Source organism: Garra rufa, chromosome 10 (genome assembly GCF_049309525.1).
Source record: "Garra rufa chromosome 10, GarRuf1.0, whole genome shotgun sequence".
In the NCBI taxonomy this organism is placed as follows: Eukaryota; Metazoa; Chordata; class Actinopteri; order Cypriniformes; family Cyprinidae; genus Garra; species Garra rufa.
Genome location: NC_133370.1, coordinates 17163243 through 17178483, shown reverse-complemented (window position 1 = coordinate 17178483; position 15241 = coordinate 17163243). Strand labels below are relative to the sequence as shown.

The 15241-nt window shown below is 42.1% G+C and overlaps 1 protein-coding gene across 4 annotated transcripts in view; it reads left to right on the top strand.

The window, feature by feature from the left end:
* epha4a (eph receptor A4a) overlaps positions 1-12428 on the top strand; it is a 39967-nt gene extending 27539 nt beyond the window's left edge. The window contains exons 6-18 of one of the 4 annotated variants that reach the window (XM_073849589.1): positions 277-401; positions 1539-1698; positions 2096-2207; positions 4373-4431; positions 4637-4774; positions 4937-5122; positions 7844-7905; positions 8020-8229; positions 8444-8620; positions 8702-8895; positions 9624-9782; positions 10117-11005; positions 11370-12428. In XM_073849589.1, the coding sequence (XP_073705690.1) occupies positions 277-401; positions 1539-1698; positions 2096-2207; positions 4373-4431; positions 4637-4774; positions 4937-5122; positions 7844-7905; positions 8020-8229; positions 8444-8620; positions 8702-8895; positions 9624-9782; positions 10117-10231 (1697 nt within the window). In that variant the 3' untranslated portion in view covers positions 10232-11005; positions 11370-12428. The remainder of the gene's footprint in view (positions 1-276; positions 402-1538; positions 1699-2095; positions 2208-4372; positions 4432-4636; positions 4775-4936; positions 5123-7843; positions 7906-8019; positions 8230-8443; positions 8621-8701; positions 8896-9623; positions 9783-10116; positions 11006-11369) is intronic. The other 3 variants (XM_073849591.1, XM_073849592.1, XM_073849590.1) reach the window with 3 other exon arrangements.
* The last annotated feature ends 2813 nt before the right edge of the window (positions 12429-15241 follow it).

Below are 15241 nucleotides of genomic sequence, written 5' to 3'. Positions count from 1 at the left end.
ATGATGATATAATGGGCACTTCACTTCGATGATTCAACATTTTTCTGGAAGTCACTAAGCTGTAATCACTACATTTTTCAGATGCTAACCTGTGCAGCTTCCAGCTTTTAGTTGTCATTCAGGTTTTCTCAGTATGACAACACAAATATCTCCAATATCATGCCTCCTCATTGCTTTATGGCACTAAAATGTTTGCGTTTCTTTGAAACAGATGGGCGGTCGGGGTTCTCCCAGCAATCCTAAGCTTTTTCTCTTTGTGTTTTTCTCCTCCTCCAGCTCCCTCTCCAGTTACCACCATCCAGGCCAAGGACATCACCAGACATGCTGTGTCTTTGGCATGGCAGCAGCCTGAGAGACCCAACGGAGTCATTCTTGAGTACGAGGTCAAGTACTATGAGAAGGTGAGAAGATTCATGGTAAAGAAGTTTCCAAAATTTTGCTTTGGTGAGATTATTCATGTTGAAAAGACTAGCATAGCTGGTCACCCGCATATGCTGTGTTTGGGATATGGGCGTGCAGCCCCATGAGGCTTCTTAACCAGCTTGGTCAACCTGCTTCACCAGAAGAACCATGCTGGTTGGAAACATTCAATTTTGCATGTGTTTCATGAGGTTCTTCATCCTGAAAGCATTTTGGAAAATGTTGTTCGGGATTAGATCTAGTGACATCACTTGTGAGAAGTACAAACAGGAGAGATGCTTCTTTGAAACCACAGATTAAGATCAATCAAGGTGAAGCCTTCACTTAAGTCCTTAACATGAGTCGTATGCTGTCAGGTACATCAAAACGAGAGAGCTGCTTTTAGTTCATGGCCAGACCATACTCACTCACACTTGCAGCAGGAGTCTGGTGAACCGACGGGTCGAAACAGCATGGGGTGGATGGACAGATCTAGGGTGGAGCATACGGCCCATTGGGACTGAGAGAGGATAACAGCATTCTCCTCTCTCTGCTCCCGCTGTGTCTTCCTCTGGCTGACTGATTACAGATTGCAGCAGTGGTCAGATTCTTTTCCCTTACACTCTGAGGTTTTCCATTGCAAACACACACTGACACACACACACACACACACACACACACACACACACACACACACACACACACACACACACACACACACACACACACACACACAAGACCAAGACACAAAGGTTCTTGTTTCTTGATCCAACAATTACAAGCCAAACATTAGGGGACATCGGGTAAAAAAAAAAACAATTAAACTTAGTTCCTTTGCTTGTTTTGGTTCAAACTCGACATTGTTTAAGTGGTTTGGATCTAGTGATGAAACAGGGGAATTTTGAACAAGCAAATTCAGGTTACACCCAAGGGAGCGAGCGAAAACAAAGATGGCAACCTTGTTTTTGTACAACAAGGCTGCGGTTTTCCCTGCAAAAGCCTGGCTGTAGTTTCTGTGTCAGACATTAAACAAATCCCTCTTCTGTTTTGTTTTATCAGGGTTTGATTCCAAATAAAACAATCCTAATGACCAATCCCACAAGTTGGTTCAACATTTCCTATTCCTCTCATCCAATCAGGATCAAAACGAGCGCAGCTATCGCATAATGAAGACCTCGTCCCGAAGTGCCGAGATCAAAGGCTTGAGCCCGCTCACCTCCTATGTGTTTCATGTGCGCGCCCGCACCGCCGCTGGCTATGGAGACTTCAGCGCCCCCTTCGAGTTCATGACCAATTCAGGTAGGTTTTCGTATGCGTGTTACTGAACCAACAATGGCAAGTCTTTGTTCCCACAATTAGAGACTCGTGTTGAGTTTTAGGGTGGATCAGCCATTCATCCGGAAACTATTTCTCTAAAGTAACATAATTATAGTCTTTCTGTATGTTTTCCTTTTCTTTACGATAGTTTCTTTGTTTGCTCACTACAAAGTAGCTGGTATTTTTAAAAGCATTTTAAAGTAAACTCTGTAACGAGTGGAATGTTTCAGAGCTTTGATACTAGGTCATTTCAGCAAAACAGGATTTGTTCCTCACTGGCTCTTCCATAACAATTCAGAATGGCTGACAAGTTTAATCCATTGCTTTAAATGAGAATTATGTATTTGAGATAAACTTAAATGTTGTTTTTTTATTTCAGTTCCCTCTCCCATCATCGGAGATGGCGCTAACTCCACTGTGCTGTTGGTGTCGGTGATCGGCAGTGTGATTCTGTTGCTCATCTTCATCGGAGTCTTCATCATCAGCCGCAGGTAAGCCACCAGGCCCAACTGAGTGTCAGTCGTCTCACAGATACCGTCTGAATCTGGAAGCATTCCTCCGTCTCTCCCCTTGTCCCTATGGGCATCTCCGTCACCTCTCCCTTACCCTGTCTGTCATCCTATATCAGTCTTTCTATCTGTTGGGCTCCTGCTGTCTTCCCCTCTCTCTACCTGTCCATCAGTCTGGTTCTCACGGCTCTTCCTCCTTCTCTTTCCAGCTCCCTCGCTCTCTTTTTCCCTGTGGTGTAGGTAGTGGTATTGTGACAGGCCGTTGGCAGCTCTGCCTGATTAGTCTCCGCTGTGCTGCTACGGGTCTCTGTGCCGTGTGTGTCGGAATCCGTAGGGAACACGTACCATTCCCAAGGGAGCCGAGACGCACGGCAGGACGGCGTATGTGCGCATACGTGTACTTCTGTGTACTGTACTCAATCAGAGCGGCTGTCATACTCCCACGGGCAAAACGTCATGGTTGCTTTGCCTTAATCAAACAACTTTTTCTTGCCAAACTCTCAGCTCTTACTCCACCATGGTTATCATCAGCTACATTTCCCTTTCATAAGGCCTCTTCCTATTGTGTCCGATCGCAATTTCCCAAGACCAGGGTGAGATTGTCTATTCTTACACAGGTTGACACTGTATCATTATCAGCTGAGATAATCATCTCCGCATCCTCAAAGTCCCTGAAGAGAAGCATCACCCTCATTCAGGGTGAAAATAACAATCCAAGCTAATGAATGGGGCTTTTGTTTTGGCCAAGCAGCCATTAAGCACTTCCTCAGTGGAGCCCCTCATCAGGAGACAAGACTACAAATCCAAAGTAGCTCTCACCTTTGGCCCACTCTTCTCTACCTTGAGGGGACACCAACCGCTCAATCGTGGAGGCAAGGGGGGGGGGGGTTGCAACTTTGCACAAAGCCATGAGTTCCTCGCTTTGGTACTTGGATAGCACACCTGATAATCTCCTTGTTCCTAAAATAAACGTGTACCAACCGTTTGGGCTGATGGCAGGGCCTCCTCCCACGAAGCCATGGCCCCCTGCAGGCAGAGCTATTTCCAGCTTCTGCGGAGCGCTCAGGCGTTAAAGCCTGGCCCTTTCCTCCTGTTCTACCTGTGGATATGCCCCTCTCCCTTCCTCTAGCCTTTTCTTCCTTCACTAGCCCCAAACCTCGGGAGCCTTTGTCAAGCCAGAATGCACTAGAAAAACAATAACAGCAGTTGTGCATTCCCGGTCGAGCCCCCACTTTCTATATACAGGCAGGTGACCCCATCCCCAGCAGGGAGTCTTGGGTTAGGGCAGCGTCCTGGGTGGGGTTGTTATCCGTTCCATTGCTTCTCTTCTGATCCCTGCGCCCATGCCGAGGGGTCAGTGGTTGGCCCTAAGGGGTCAGCAGGTGATTAGGTGAAATGGGAACTTTGAAGGTGGTGCATACTAGCTCCTTTATATCATTGTGGATAGACAAGGAGAGATGTTTTTAGGGGAGGGGGAGGAGTGGTTTCAAATGGGACTTTGTTGCCATTTTGGCCAATTGATGAGTTTGTGTTTACTCATCTGTCATTCTCTTTAAATCATTCCTGTTTGTTCTTTATCTGTCGATCTCTAAATGATTTCAGATGAAAGGCCAAGGGACTTGGTTCATGAACAGACCATCTTTCTGCTTTGATGGCGCACTCTCTCTCTCTGTGCAGCTTTATTAGCGTTACAGATTTTTACAGCCCCACTTTTAAAGAAAAGGTTAAAAGGTTATTCAAAACCTTGACCTGCTTCAATGACTTGGAACAGCATGCTCCTTCATGTGCCTGTTAGTCTTTGTGTATGTTTTGCAGATTTATGTATTTATTTCTCATTTAAGTGTGATTTTTTTTTTTTTTTTTGGACACAAAACATTCATCACTAACCTTGAAGGTGAACAGCCTGTTTTAGGATGTGTTTTAATAATACTTAGAAGTCAAATAATTTATGCAAAAATTAATGCAAAAAGTTACTTTACCCATCTGACTTTTAAATTGCACACTTTGGTATCCAAAAACGATCACATTTTGACATTTGACATTGTTAAATCTCAAAGATTCTCGTTCTTGTTTAAAAAAAGACATGAAAGAGATGTCTGATAGTTCTTTCATGTGAATTAAAATCCTGCTCATCTCTCTGTTAACAGGAGAAGCAAATACAGCAAAGCCAAACAGGATTCTGATGAGGAGAGGCATTTACATCCAGGTAAGGCTGACACATTCTCAAATATATATGTATCATCTAAGTTGAAGTTGTAAATAAGAAGAGGAGTTTGTATGTGGTAGAGGACAGACGGAAGCCAACACGAGAGGGAGGAGAATGGAAAACAGATATGGAATACAGTATATTCATCATTTTGTCTGTCTGCCAGCAATCATCCCCTCCTCTTCTTTCAACCTCTTACATGTAGGCACTTCTCTCCGTCTCTCCACAGGGGTTCGGATCTATGTGGACCCCTTCACCTATGAGGACCCCAACCAAGCAGTCCGTGAATTCGCTAAAGAAATCGACGCCTCCTGCATCAAGATTGAAAAGGTCATCGGCATTGGTGAGCAAACGACCTGCTGTTTTCCTTTCCGCCTGTCTCAGACTGAGTGTAGCTAGACCGCAACTGTTAAGAGTGAAATGTTAGCCCACCGCTCTAGAGATATCTCATGGGTCATTATGTACCACAGACATTTCTGATCCAAGCCTGATTTTCCATTTAAAGGAGAGTTCGGGGAGGTGTGCAGCGGTCGTCTCAAGATGCCTGGAAAGCGTGAGATCTGCGTAGCCATAAAAACCCTCAAAGCAGGATACACCGACAAGCAAAGACGGGACTTTCTAAGCGAGGCCAGCATCATGGGCCAGTTCGACCACCCCAATATCATCCGACTGGAGGGAGTCGTCACTAAATGTGAGTCTTTTGACTGTTTTTAATATGAACAAGCTATTCGTTGACAGTGACCACATCCTTTCACACAGATTTGTTCTGGTTTTGCATATCTTTTGCAAATCGTGACCTTGTTGATTTTTTACAATTCAAACTGTGTGCTTCACTGTCTACAGCCATCTTTCATTTTATTTCGTGTTTTAAGCATGAACCTTATTCAGTTGGTAGGATTTATACTTTAAAACACGAAACAAGACTTTTATGAACTTAAATATAAATAATGAGTAATAAAGTTTTATGCAATTTAGCATCTTACATAACTTTTAACAGCTTGTTTTTGCATGCCAAGCCCCTAAAAAGTATGTTTACATATTTTGCTGCAAAACGACAAAAATACTCATTAAGAAGACTATTGTTTGCTGTGCTGCCAGCTTATTTGGCCACCCATTGAAGCTCTGCTGTAGAGCTGATGGTTTTCATTTCTTTAGGTTTCTGACTTTTGCTTTGACTTTTAGCCATCAAAGCCTTTTATTAAGAATTGGACCACTTTTGCGTCTACATTTTTTTTTACTGTTGATGCCTGCCTCCTGTTTGCATCTTAACTGCATTTTGGAACCACGCTGAAGAAATGACGTACTCCCCATTCCTTAATTTGATGAAAATCAACCCTGTCTTTTTGTAATGCACCCTTCCCATTACTAGAACGGAATCTTGGCCGGCTGGCAGACCTGACATCAAACCTTTTAATAACTTGCTATTGATTGAAAGTTGACTCTCTCATATGTGTGTTTAAGAAACCTCCAGGGTGTAGTTGTGGCCAGACCTCACCGTGCATAACAAATATGCAGAGGACCTGGTGTCTGTGTCTGTGTGTGTGTGTGTGTGTGTGACCGTGGAGCTGTGATTTGCATTAGATGGCTTTGCATTTGACAGCTGGACTGAAGAACACCCTTAGTGTCTTCTGACGCTGATGGCTCTTGTGCTGTCTGGCAGTTCGGGAGCTCTGGAGAAACACAAAGATGAAGATGTTTTTTTTTTTGGAGCTTGTTTTGGTAGACTGGATGGGAGAGAGCTGCATTCATATGCAGGGGCTTCTGCAGACATGTAACAATCCCACAATCCCACCGAGTCACATCTTTTCTCCAGACAGTCCTGGCAAATCCCCATCCTCTCTGATGTATTAGTGAAGACAATGCCAACAGATGGGTTACAGAGAGAGAAAGGGAACAGAGAGCAAAGACAGAGACATAAGGAGCAGCAGAGAGACCACTCGGAAAAATACATGAAAAATAAAAATGGCGACTATAGGAATGAAAGTATGCCTTTCAGTTACTGTACATGAGCCATTTGCATTAAGAAAATGTGCGATACCATCATGATCAGACGTTTTCCTTTAAAAGGACTGGCATCTCATTGCTGGCTTAGTTTGAAGCGTTGGAGTGCTGTTTGTTATTAGCAGCCCTTCTCCCATAATCCTCAGCATGGCAGAGAAGTAGTGTCTTCAGGATAACTGTTATTACAAACAGACAATGGCAGCCCTCTCATAGCCTACGCCTCCAACCGGGCCAATTAAACCTGTTAAATAAATTACTAATGATGTAGAAATTGTCCTAAATAAATAAAGACAAAATGCCCCTAAGCCTCAGAGAGCTGGAGAAAAGCAGGATGCCAGCCGTCTCCGCAGAAAGCATTCACAGACGGGCTTGGTGGGCGCACTCTTTTATGCACTGGCATTAAATGCAAGATTGTATTTGCATAATGAAGGCACCGCTAGAACACTGAAATGATTCCTCTGAGGTGAAGTGCGTATGTGCGTACGCGTTTGTAAGCGGCTCTATGTAGGTGTGTGTGTGCGTGTGCCATTGTCCTCTTTTGTGAAGCCCCTGCGCTCCTTCCTTTCGGCTCCGTGAGAGGGGCCTGCGTTGCCATAGCATTGCCTTGTCTCGGTACTGACTGGCAGGTAATGTGGGAATCCAGCCCTGATAGCCTCCAGCAACGGCTGCATTCAGTAAACAAACCCACACAGAAATCCCACTCGCAAATAGAAGCGAAGAGGAAGAGAGAGGGGGGAGTGTGAGAAAAGAGGAGGGGCTAGCAGACGGACACTTCAGGGCTTGATTGGGAAGTGTCATTCAAATGTGCTGATGTGCGCAGTTGAGTGCATGTGGTGACAAACAACGTAAAATCTCAGCATTTTTCTTGACGTTTTGATGCACTTAGAGTTTTCACTCAGAGTGTTTTTGCTCTTGAAGCAGATAATTGGTTCAGGACCCAGATTTACAAACTCTGATTGGTTCTAAATAGGACAAACTGCAGCCAATCAGATGCTATTATAGCAACAAAGGATTTAATGATGTATTCTGTTGAATGAAAGTTGGAAACTCAAGATTAAGCAAATCAAATTTTGTAAGTTAAAGTTCTAACATATACAGTTGTGGTCCAAAGTTTACATACACCTTGCAAAATAATTTATAAAATATAAAAAATAATTTTACCAAAATAAGAGGGATCTAGTACTGACATTCATTCTAATATGCTGATTTGCTCAAGAAAATGTCTTATTTTCAATGTCAAAAACAGTTGTGCTGCTTCATATGTTTGTGGAAACGGTGATACATACTTTTTTCAGGATTTTTAGATGAACAGACAATTCAAAAGAACAGCATTTATATGAAATACAGTGTCTTTACTGTTACTTTTCATTTTTCAGTTCATTACTAATTTTATTTATCTCTTTTTGCGCAGGTAAGCCAGTTATGATCATCACTGAGTACATGGAGAACGGATCCCTCGATGCCTTTCTCAGGGTGGGTTTTGTTTGTGTTTTATTTCAAGCACATCTTTGATCCAGCGGTCATTTACTATGGTGTACTATATTGGCTTTGAAACATCTTTTAACTGTAAATGTTCTTCCTTCACAGAAGAACGATGGGCGGTTCACTGTAATTCAGCTGGTGGGCATCCTGCGTGGAATTGCTTCAGGAATGAAGTATCTTTCTGACATGAGCTACGTCCACCGTGACCTGGCGGCACGCAACATCCTGGTTAACAGTAACCTTGTGTGCAAAGTATCTGACTTTGGCATGTCTCGAGTTTTGGAAGAAGATCCAGATGCTGCTTACACTACTAGGGTAAGATTTCACACATTTTTTGTTTGCAGCTCTAAAACAAGCTTTCTAACTCATTATCTTCAGCATTTAACCTGCATGTGCTTACATGAAGCGCTAGTATTTATAGAACTTAGCAAACTAACCCCAACATTGAGTGCCGAGCGTGTGTGTGTGCGTGTGTGCATGCGTGTGTGTGATTAACCTCCATGCATGTGTTTGCTATCTCTTTTGAAAGGAAATAACAGGAACCTATCAATCACAGGGAGGCAAGATACCTATTCGCTGGACTGCCCCCGAAGCCATTACATACAGGAAGTTCACCTCCGCCTCTGATGTATGGAGTTACGGCATCGTCATGTGGGAAGTCATGTCATATGGAGAACGGCCATACTGGGACATGAGTAACCAGGATGTAAGTGTTGGACGGAGTTGATTTAGTTTTAGTGTAGACATTTTCAGCTGTTGTTTAACACCATTTGGATGTTTGTTTCAGGTTATAAAGGCAATCGAGGAAGGCTACAGACTGCCTCCGCCTATGGACTGTCCTGTTTCTTTGCACCAGCTGATGCTGGATTGCTGGCAGAAAGAGCGTGCAGAAAGGCCAAAGTTCAGTCAAATTGTCAACATGCTGGACAAACTCATCCGCAACCCCAACAGCTTGAAAAGGACGGGAGGAGAGATTGCCAGGTAATAAAATAAATCTCATATAAGCCAAGGGGCAACATGCACCTATTTTCTGGAAGTGATATCTTTTCTCATCCATTTTTAGCTTTTTTCCAACAGTTTTTTTTTGTTTCATTCATATTTTAATAATATATTATTACGTTTTAGTGAAATTTCCATTTTTTCCATTTTAAATTAATTAATTTATAATTTATATCCACTTAGCCTAAAATCTTAGCTCATCTTAAAATCCACTTGGCTTAAAGTCTTAGCTCAGTCTGAATGGGCATGTCTCTTCTCGTATAAGTCATGTTCTTGGTTCCAGTCTCATTTTTTAAAGTTATATTTTTTGGGCTTTTTATGCCTTTAATGGACAGGACAGTAGAGAGATGACAGGAAATCAGTGGACAGAGAGAGGGGAGCAGGATTGGCAAAGGACCTCGAGGCGGGAATCGAACTCAGGTCGCCGTGAGCACAATTGCGCTATATGTCGGCGCACTAACCACAAGGCTATCGACGCCGACCCAGTCTCATTTTTTACCAGTGATAAATTACTGCAAATGCTTTTTTAGCTGTGGCACATAAGTGCATGTTACATGCATGACTTGCAGAGTTATATAAACGTGTTCCAATGAAGTGATGCTCACGGCTATACAATCTTTTATAGCTCTTTCATACGTTGTTCAAAGTGGGCAACACAGAGCCAGCCCAAGCTCTTGGGGCTCCTAACCAAGTCTTTTCTCTTTTTGTAGACCCAACACCACCCTCCTGGAGCCCAGCAGCCCAGAATTCACATCTACCGTGGGATCAGTTGCCGACTGGCTGCAGGCCATCAACATGGAACGTTACAGAGACAACTTCACTGCTGCTGGCTACACCACTCCAGAGGCTGTGGTCCACATGACACAAGAGTAAGTCACGTGACAAAAACTGGGCATTCTTAAAGTGTTAGAAGACGTGTGCTGTGTATACATTGGCATTGAGTGTTTCAACAAAAAGAAACCCAGAGCTTAAATCAGCGCTCAGGGATACACAGTCCTGACGTATTGTTTCAGTAGTTACATTTCTGTGCAAAAGCCCTGTAGATGCCAACAAAGCTTCAAGCAACTTCTACTTTGGCATTCAAATGTTCAGCCAGGATCAAGTTCTGAGATTTCATGTTAAAAGCAAATGAGAAGAGACGGATACAGAAATGAAACCAAATCATGTTCTCATCACTTTTGTCTTTGTGTTTCGTTGGAACAGAGACATGGCAAGGATAGGGATCTCCTCTGCCGCACACCAGGATAAGATCCTCAACAGCGCGCAGGGAATGCTGTCCCAGATGCAACAAATGCAAGACAGGATGGTTCCTGTCTGAACCCACGGGATCAAACACAAACTCGAAACACACTTTGGACTTCCTTTTTTTATTTTGGTTCTGAGAAAATCCATTTACCTCATCCATGCACTTTAAATTAAATTTGGGGAAAAAAATACATTAAAGAAAAAGATTTCAGAGGAACGATACAGCACTTTTCTTTCAATACCGCCATCCCCGCCGTCCAGTCAAGAGGATCGTCCCGCGCTGTACTGACGCTCTGGATGCGATTGTAGGAAGCTTTTCATTTCAATGAAACTACGAAGGAGTTTCTCTGTTGGTTTATTTGATTTTTGTATGTACGTGCCTGTAAGTAAATGTATAAATAGTACTGGAGGTTTTTTTTTTGGTCCGCTCCTGCCATTTCACGGTTACTTGAGTCAGCGGCACCTGGCGGAATTTTTACACTCGAAATGGAAGCGTCGGAGATAAAGATTTTATGCACTCTTTAACGCTTTTGTTCCGGGGATTTCGGAGAGGCATTCATCTTCCCAACGTCCACAATAGAGGACCAGCTCTGGAAGGTCTCCAGGTCTCCCCACCCTCAGAATGGAATATGTCTCCACTCTACAATTCTCCACACCGCTCCACTTGGCCTACGCTGGAACAGAAAACTCGGCCCTCAGTTTACATCTTTCTCTCTCCACCTCAGTCTCCAAGGTTTTCCCCCACTCACTCTCTCTCTCCTCGCCTCTCTGTCTCCGGAGACCTTCGGTGGGCCGTGAAATCAACACATGTCTCCCTTGCTGGAAGTTCCATCAGAGCTGAGCTAAGGTAAGCACAAAGTAACAAGTCCGACCCAATGTTTATGGGATCTGCTCTACTTCCTCTCCGTCCCCTGCAGTTATTTATCCGCTCATTAGTTGGGATTAGAACCAGTGCAGATGAATACAGGGGATATATATTGGTGCCGTTTGATGGGATGAGCTCAAAATGAAAAGTGAGCCAAAAATGCGAAATGTGTTTTTCCCATGCTCCCCAGCAACAGAGCAAACAGAGCAATTTCAGTTTCCATACTCTATGGATTACTTCAATTAATGCTGCGTTTGTGTGTCCTGGTCTGTTTACAGAACATGCTTTGAATCCCTGAATCATAATCATTTTCTTTTTCTCTCTCTCTCTCTCTCTCGCTCCACAGAGTCACCTTCACACATCTGCTCCGCAGCGATATCTGCTGCGCAGACTCACATCCATTGCAGTTTCAGTAACTACATTTACTTGACACCGGGACAAAGGACTTCAATTCCCATGGTTCCCAGCAAATGCTGAACGCTTCCATAACAGGAGACCGAAAACATGACAAACAACCCGAGGAGCGGTCGAAAGCCCTTCGGATGTCTCCTAAGAGATTCGATGAGAGATATAATGAACATTTTCATTCGGTCTCACTCTTGACAGGAAAAACTCTCCGTTCTCAGTGCAGCGTGTTGCTGTTTTCTTTGAAGGATGACAGTTTGTTTTGAGGCACGTACACAAAGGACAAAAGCACATGATGTGCGCTAAGACTGCAGAACTTTGTGGCTACTCTCTGGAGACCGACATACTGGAGTTGTTTGCTATATACACTAAGCCACTGCTGTTCTTCGCTTCTTACCAATGCTGGAGGTTGTAACTAGAAAAACACCACTGAAAAGATTTCAATGCTAATTCGAATGCGGACTGCAAGAAGAGGCACGTTATTTGTACCTAAAATAAACTTATTACAGGAATGTTTATAAAAAGGGAAAAAAAAAAACTTTAACATTTCAAGTCTGCTCTGTTTCACGTCAACCACTTCCATCTGTCCGTCCGATCTGAGAGACATCTTCTTGTTAATGTGACGCATTCTCCTATGAAATGCTTTTGCTTTCTTCCTGTTTCATCTTTCGATATTCCCTCCTCACCTGTTTAGGACCTGTTTGGAATATGCAATGAATGTGAGAGGAGAGAAATTCAATAGAATGTACCGTGCCAAGTCTCCTAATGTAGTTTATTCTGGAGGAACACTAACAAATCGCATTTTCCCCAGCAGATCTAGACATTTTTCAGTTTAACGCTGTGCATATTTGTGTCATTGTTTTCCTTCTCTTCCATTTTTTATTTTATGAATTTAGGTACATGAAACATGTCATTTATTTATGGTCTTTTTTATCTAGTTTGTAAATTGTAAAATAGAGCTATGAGAGAAATAAATGATTGCCAAGTGCATTGTAATTAACGTCTAACGTGATTCATGTGGCTAACTCCGCTAATTCTCTGCAACGGATTGCTGCAAAGGTATTTGGATGGGCCGTTTGATGAGGTATTCTCACATAGAGAGAAATAGATCCGGTGTTTATATCCACATAAAGTGGCAGCCGAGGGTGAGAGCGGACATTTGGCTCCAATGCCGGTCACATATTTCTATTACATTTTGGCCACAGTTGAAACGAAACGGCCGAATGTGGTGGTATAAACAGGTTTGTCGGCTTCGCCAGTGGCATTCAGATTATTTTGAGTTTCTCTTCTCCTTTTCACCCATCATTCCTCTCCTCGTCTCTTGCAGCCCGAGCTTGAAGTGAGTGTTTGTGTAAACGCTGATTGTGAGTAAAGGCAGCTTGGCAGGGATAACCAACACATTAAAAGCGTATCAAAAATAAGATAAAAAAAATGAGAAAATTCTCCACTGAAGAACAATTTCAACAATCAAACCGTATTATGGTTGAAGCGGCGGCAGAAGAGGGGGCTGCCTGTGAGCGCCTGCGTTTCGTCAGCCTTTCTCTTTTTTTTCTCCCCCTTCCTTTTTTTTTCTTTAAACTTTTTTCCTGTCCTTTCTGCACTTTGAATGGGCTGTAATACAGCCGCTTTGGCACGGTACGCCTGCTTAATCAGTAAACATCTGTTTCCCACAGCCGTCCCAGTCGCGATGAGGGCTGATTGTGGAAAGCCTTTGATAAATAAAGGAGGGAGGGAAAAAAACGAGGAGAAAACGTAATTTTAGAATCCCAGAAAACCCTGCCGTGAGCCAAGCAATGTTTTTCCTCTGACAATCATTCTAATGAGAGATGCATTCATTATGCATGTATTTAGACACCCGTCACCCAGAAAGAAAAAAAAGAGAAGGTTGGAGCGAAAAGAAAAAAAGTTTAAACTTTGCTCAGGAAAGACTCACCAGCCTGAATCGGGTTGATATGTAATGAGGAAGAGAAACAGCATTCCTGCAGGATGAGAGCAGAAAGCGAGAGAGAGAACAGGAACTAAGAGTGTTTTGATAGCTCTCGATGAGGTTTAGCAGGAACGGTGTGGACCAGGATTTAGACTCTAAGAGGGTGGTGAAGGACAGAGTGTGTCTGAGGACCCAGAAACAGCTTACAACTGCAGTCTGAGAGAGAGTTGTGCTACAAAACCAACCATGAATCTATGTTTTAATCCTTAAACTCAGGAACAGCACAATCTGGACCATCAGGATGTAAGCCAGGTCTTACATTTTATACAAATCTGTTCTAGTGTCCTATATCTGTCCTCTGCGAGGTCTGTGTATTGTAGTACTGGCGTCTTTTATCAGCTAGATATCGGCTGTTTCAATAGCCACTTTATCAGTTCTTTTCAACAACTTCCAGCACATTTTTTAAATAAGAAAGAAAGAAGAAAAAAGTTGAACAAGGAAAAGATTAACAATCGAAATTCGGAGCAGCAGCAAATGAAGTCATTCCCTCTCTTTCATCTTGTCCTATCCCAGACAAGCATTGAAAATGTCCTCTTAAATGAAAAAACTCTAAACTATGTATTTTTGTCTTGTTTTCCAGGTTAAAAAAACACATTACTTTAGCTCTGGCAGATGTTTTCTTACTAAAATACACAAATGTGCATTATTTTTATTCATTGATTGATTTTTTTGCTTTGTTCAAGACTGAGGGACAATATAACCCATATTGGTCATGGCTGTTGGGGTTAAATAACCACTGACTGAATGTTAAATAAGTGATCAAAACAGATCCTTTCAGCTCTTGACAAACGGTTGGTGGGAACTTTTGCATTTTGCATTTCCATAATCTGCTTTTGGGCTGTACGAGACCTCTGGTCTAATAATCCCTATACAAACAGCCGTCCTGGTGTGTGTGAAGACCGTTGTCTTGACCTCCCTCTGAACTGAAGGAATCTTTCTGGCTCTAGATCGAGATGGCATTTCAGGACACGGTTCAGTCATAAACTGCAAATTAATAATTCAGATCAGAACTAAAACGTATTAAAAATTCTACTTTTGTCCAGACATATTTACAGAAAATGAGAACAGAGTGAAAATATTAAGCAATATTGTCAGTTGGGTCCCACAGCAATAAACTGTTCTCTTAATTTAGTATTTTGGTCTTGTTTTCTAGTTAACAGACTATTAAATCAAATGTGACCCTGGACCACAAAACCTTAAGTAGCGTGGGTATTTTTGTAGCAATGGCCAAAAATACATTGTATGGGTCACATTTATACATTTTTCTTATATGCCAAAAATCATACCATGTTCCATGAAGATATTTGTAAATGTCCTACCGTAAATACATCAAAACCTAATTTTTGATTAATAATAATATGCATTGCTAAGAACTTGGACAACTTAAAGGCAATATTTAGATTTTTTTTTTTTTTTTTTTTTTGCACCTTCAGATTCCAGATTTTCAATTAGCTGTATCTTGACCAAATAGTGTCCTATACATCAATGACAAGTGCATTTATTCAGCTTTCAGATTATGTATAAATCTTAATTTCACAAAATTTACACGTATGACTAGTTTTGTGGTCCTGGGTCAGAGATGCAGCCTATAATTGGTTAAGATACTGAACTTTATGAAAAATAAATACATAAAATAAATAAATAAATAAAATAACGTATTTTTCTAACTCTAAATTATTCGAATTTAATTATGATAAAACAGTGAGGAAACAAATGAGTTAAGATACATTTTTTATACATTTTTTTCTCTGAAACCAAGTCATATGTTACGTAATTTGGGACTCAAGCAAGCAGATACAAAAACATAAAACCCGTAATTAAGAAAT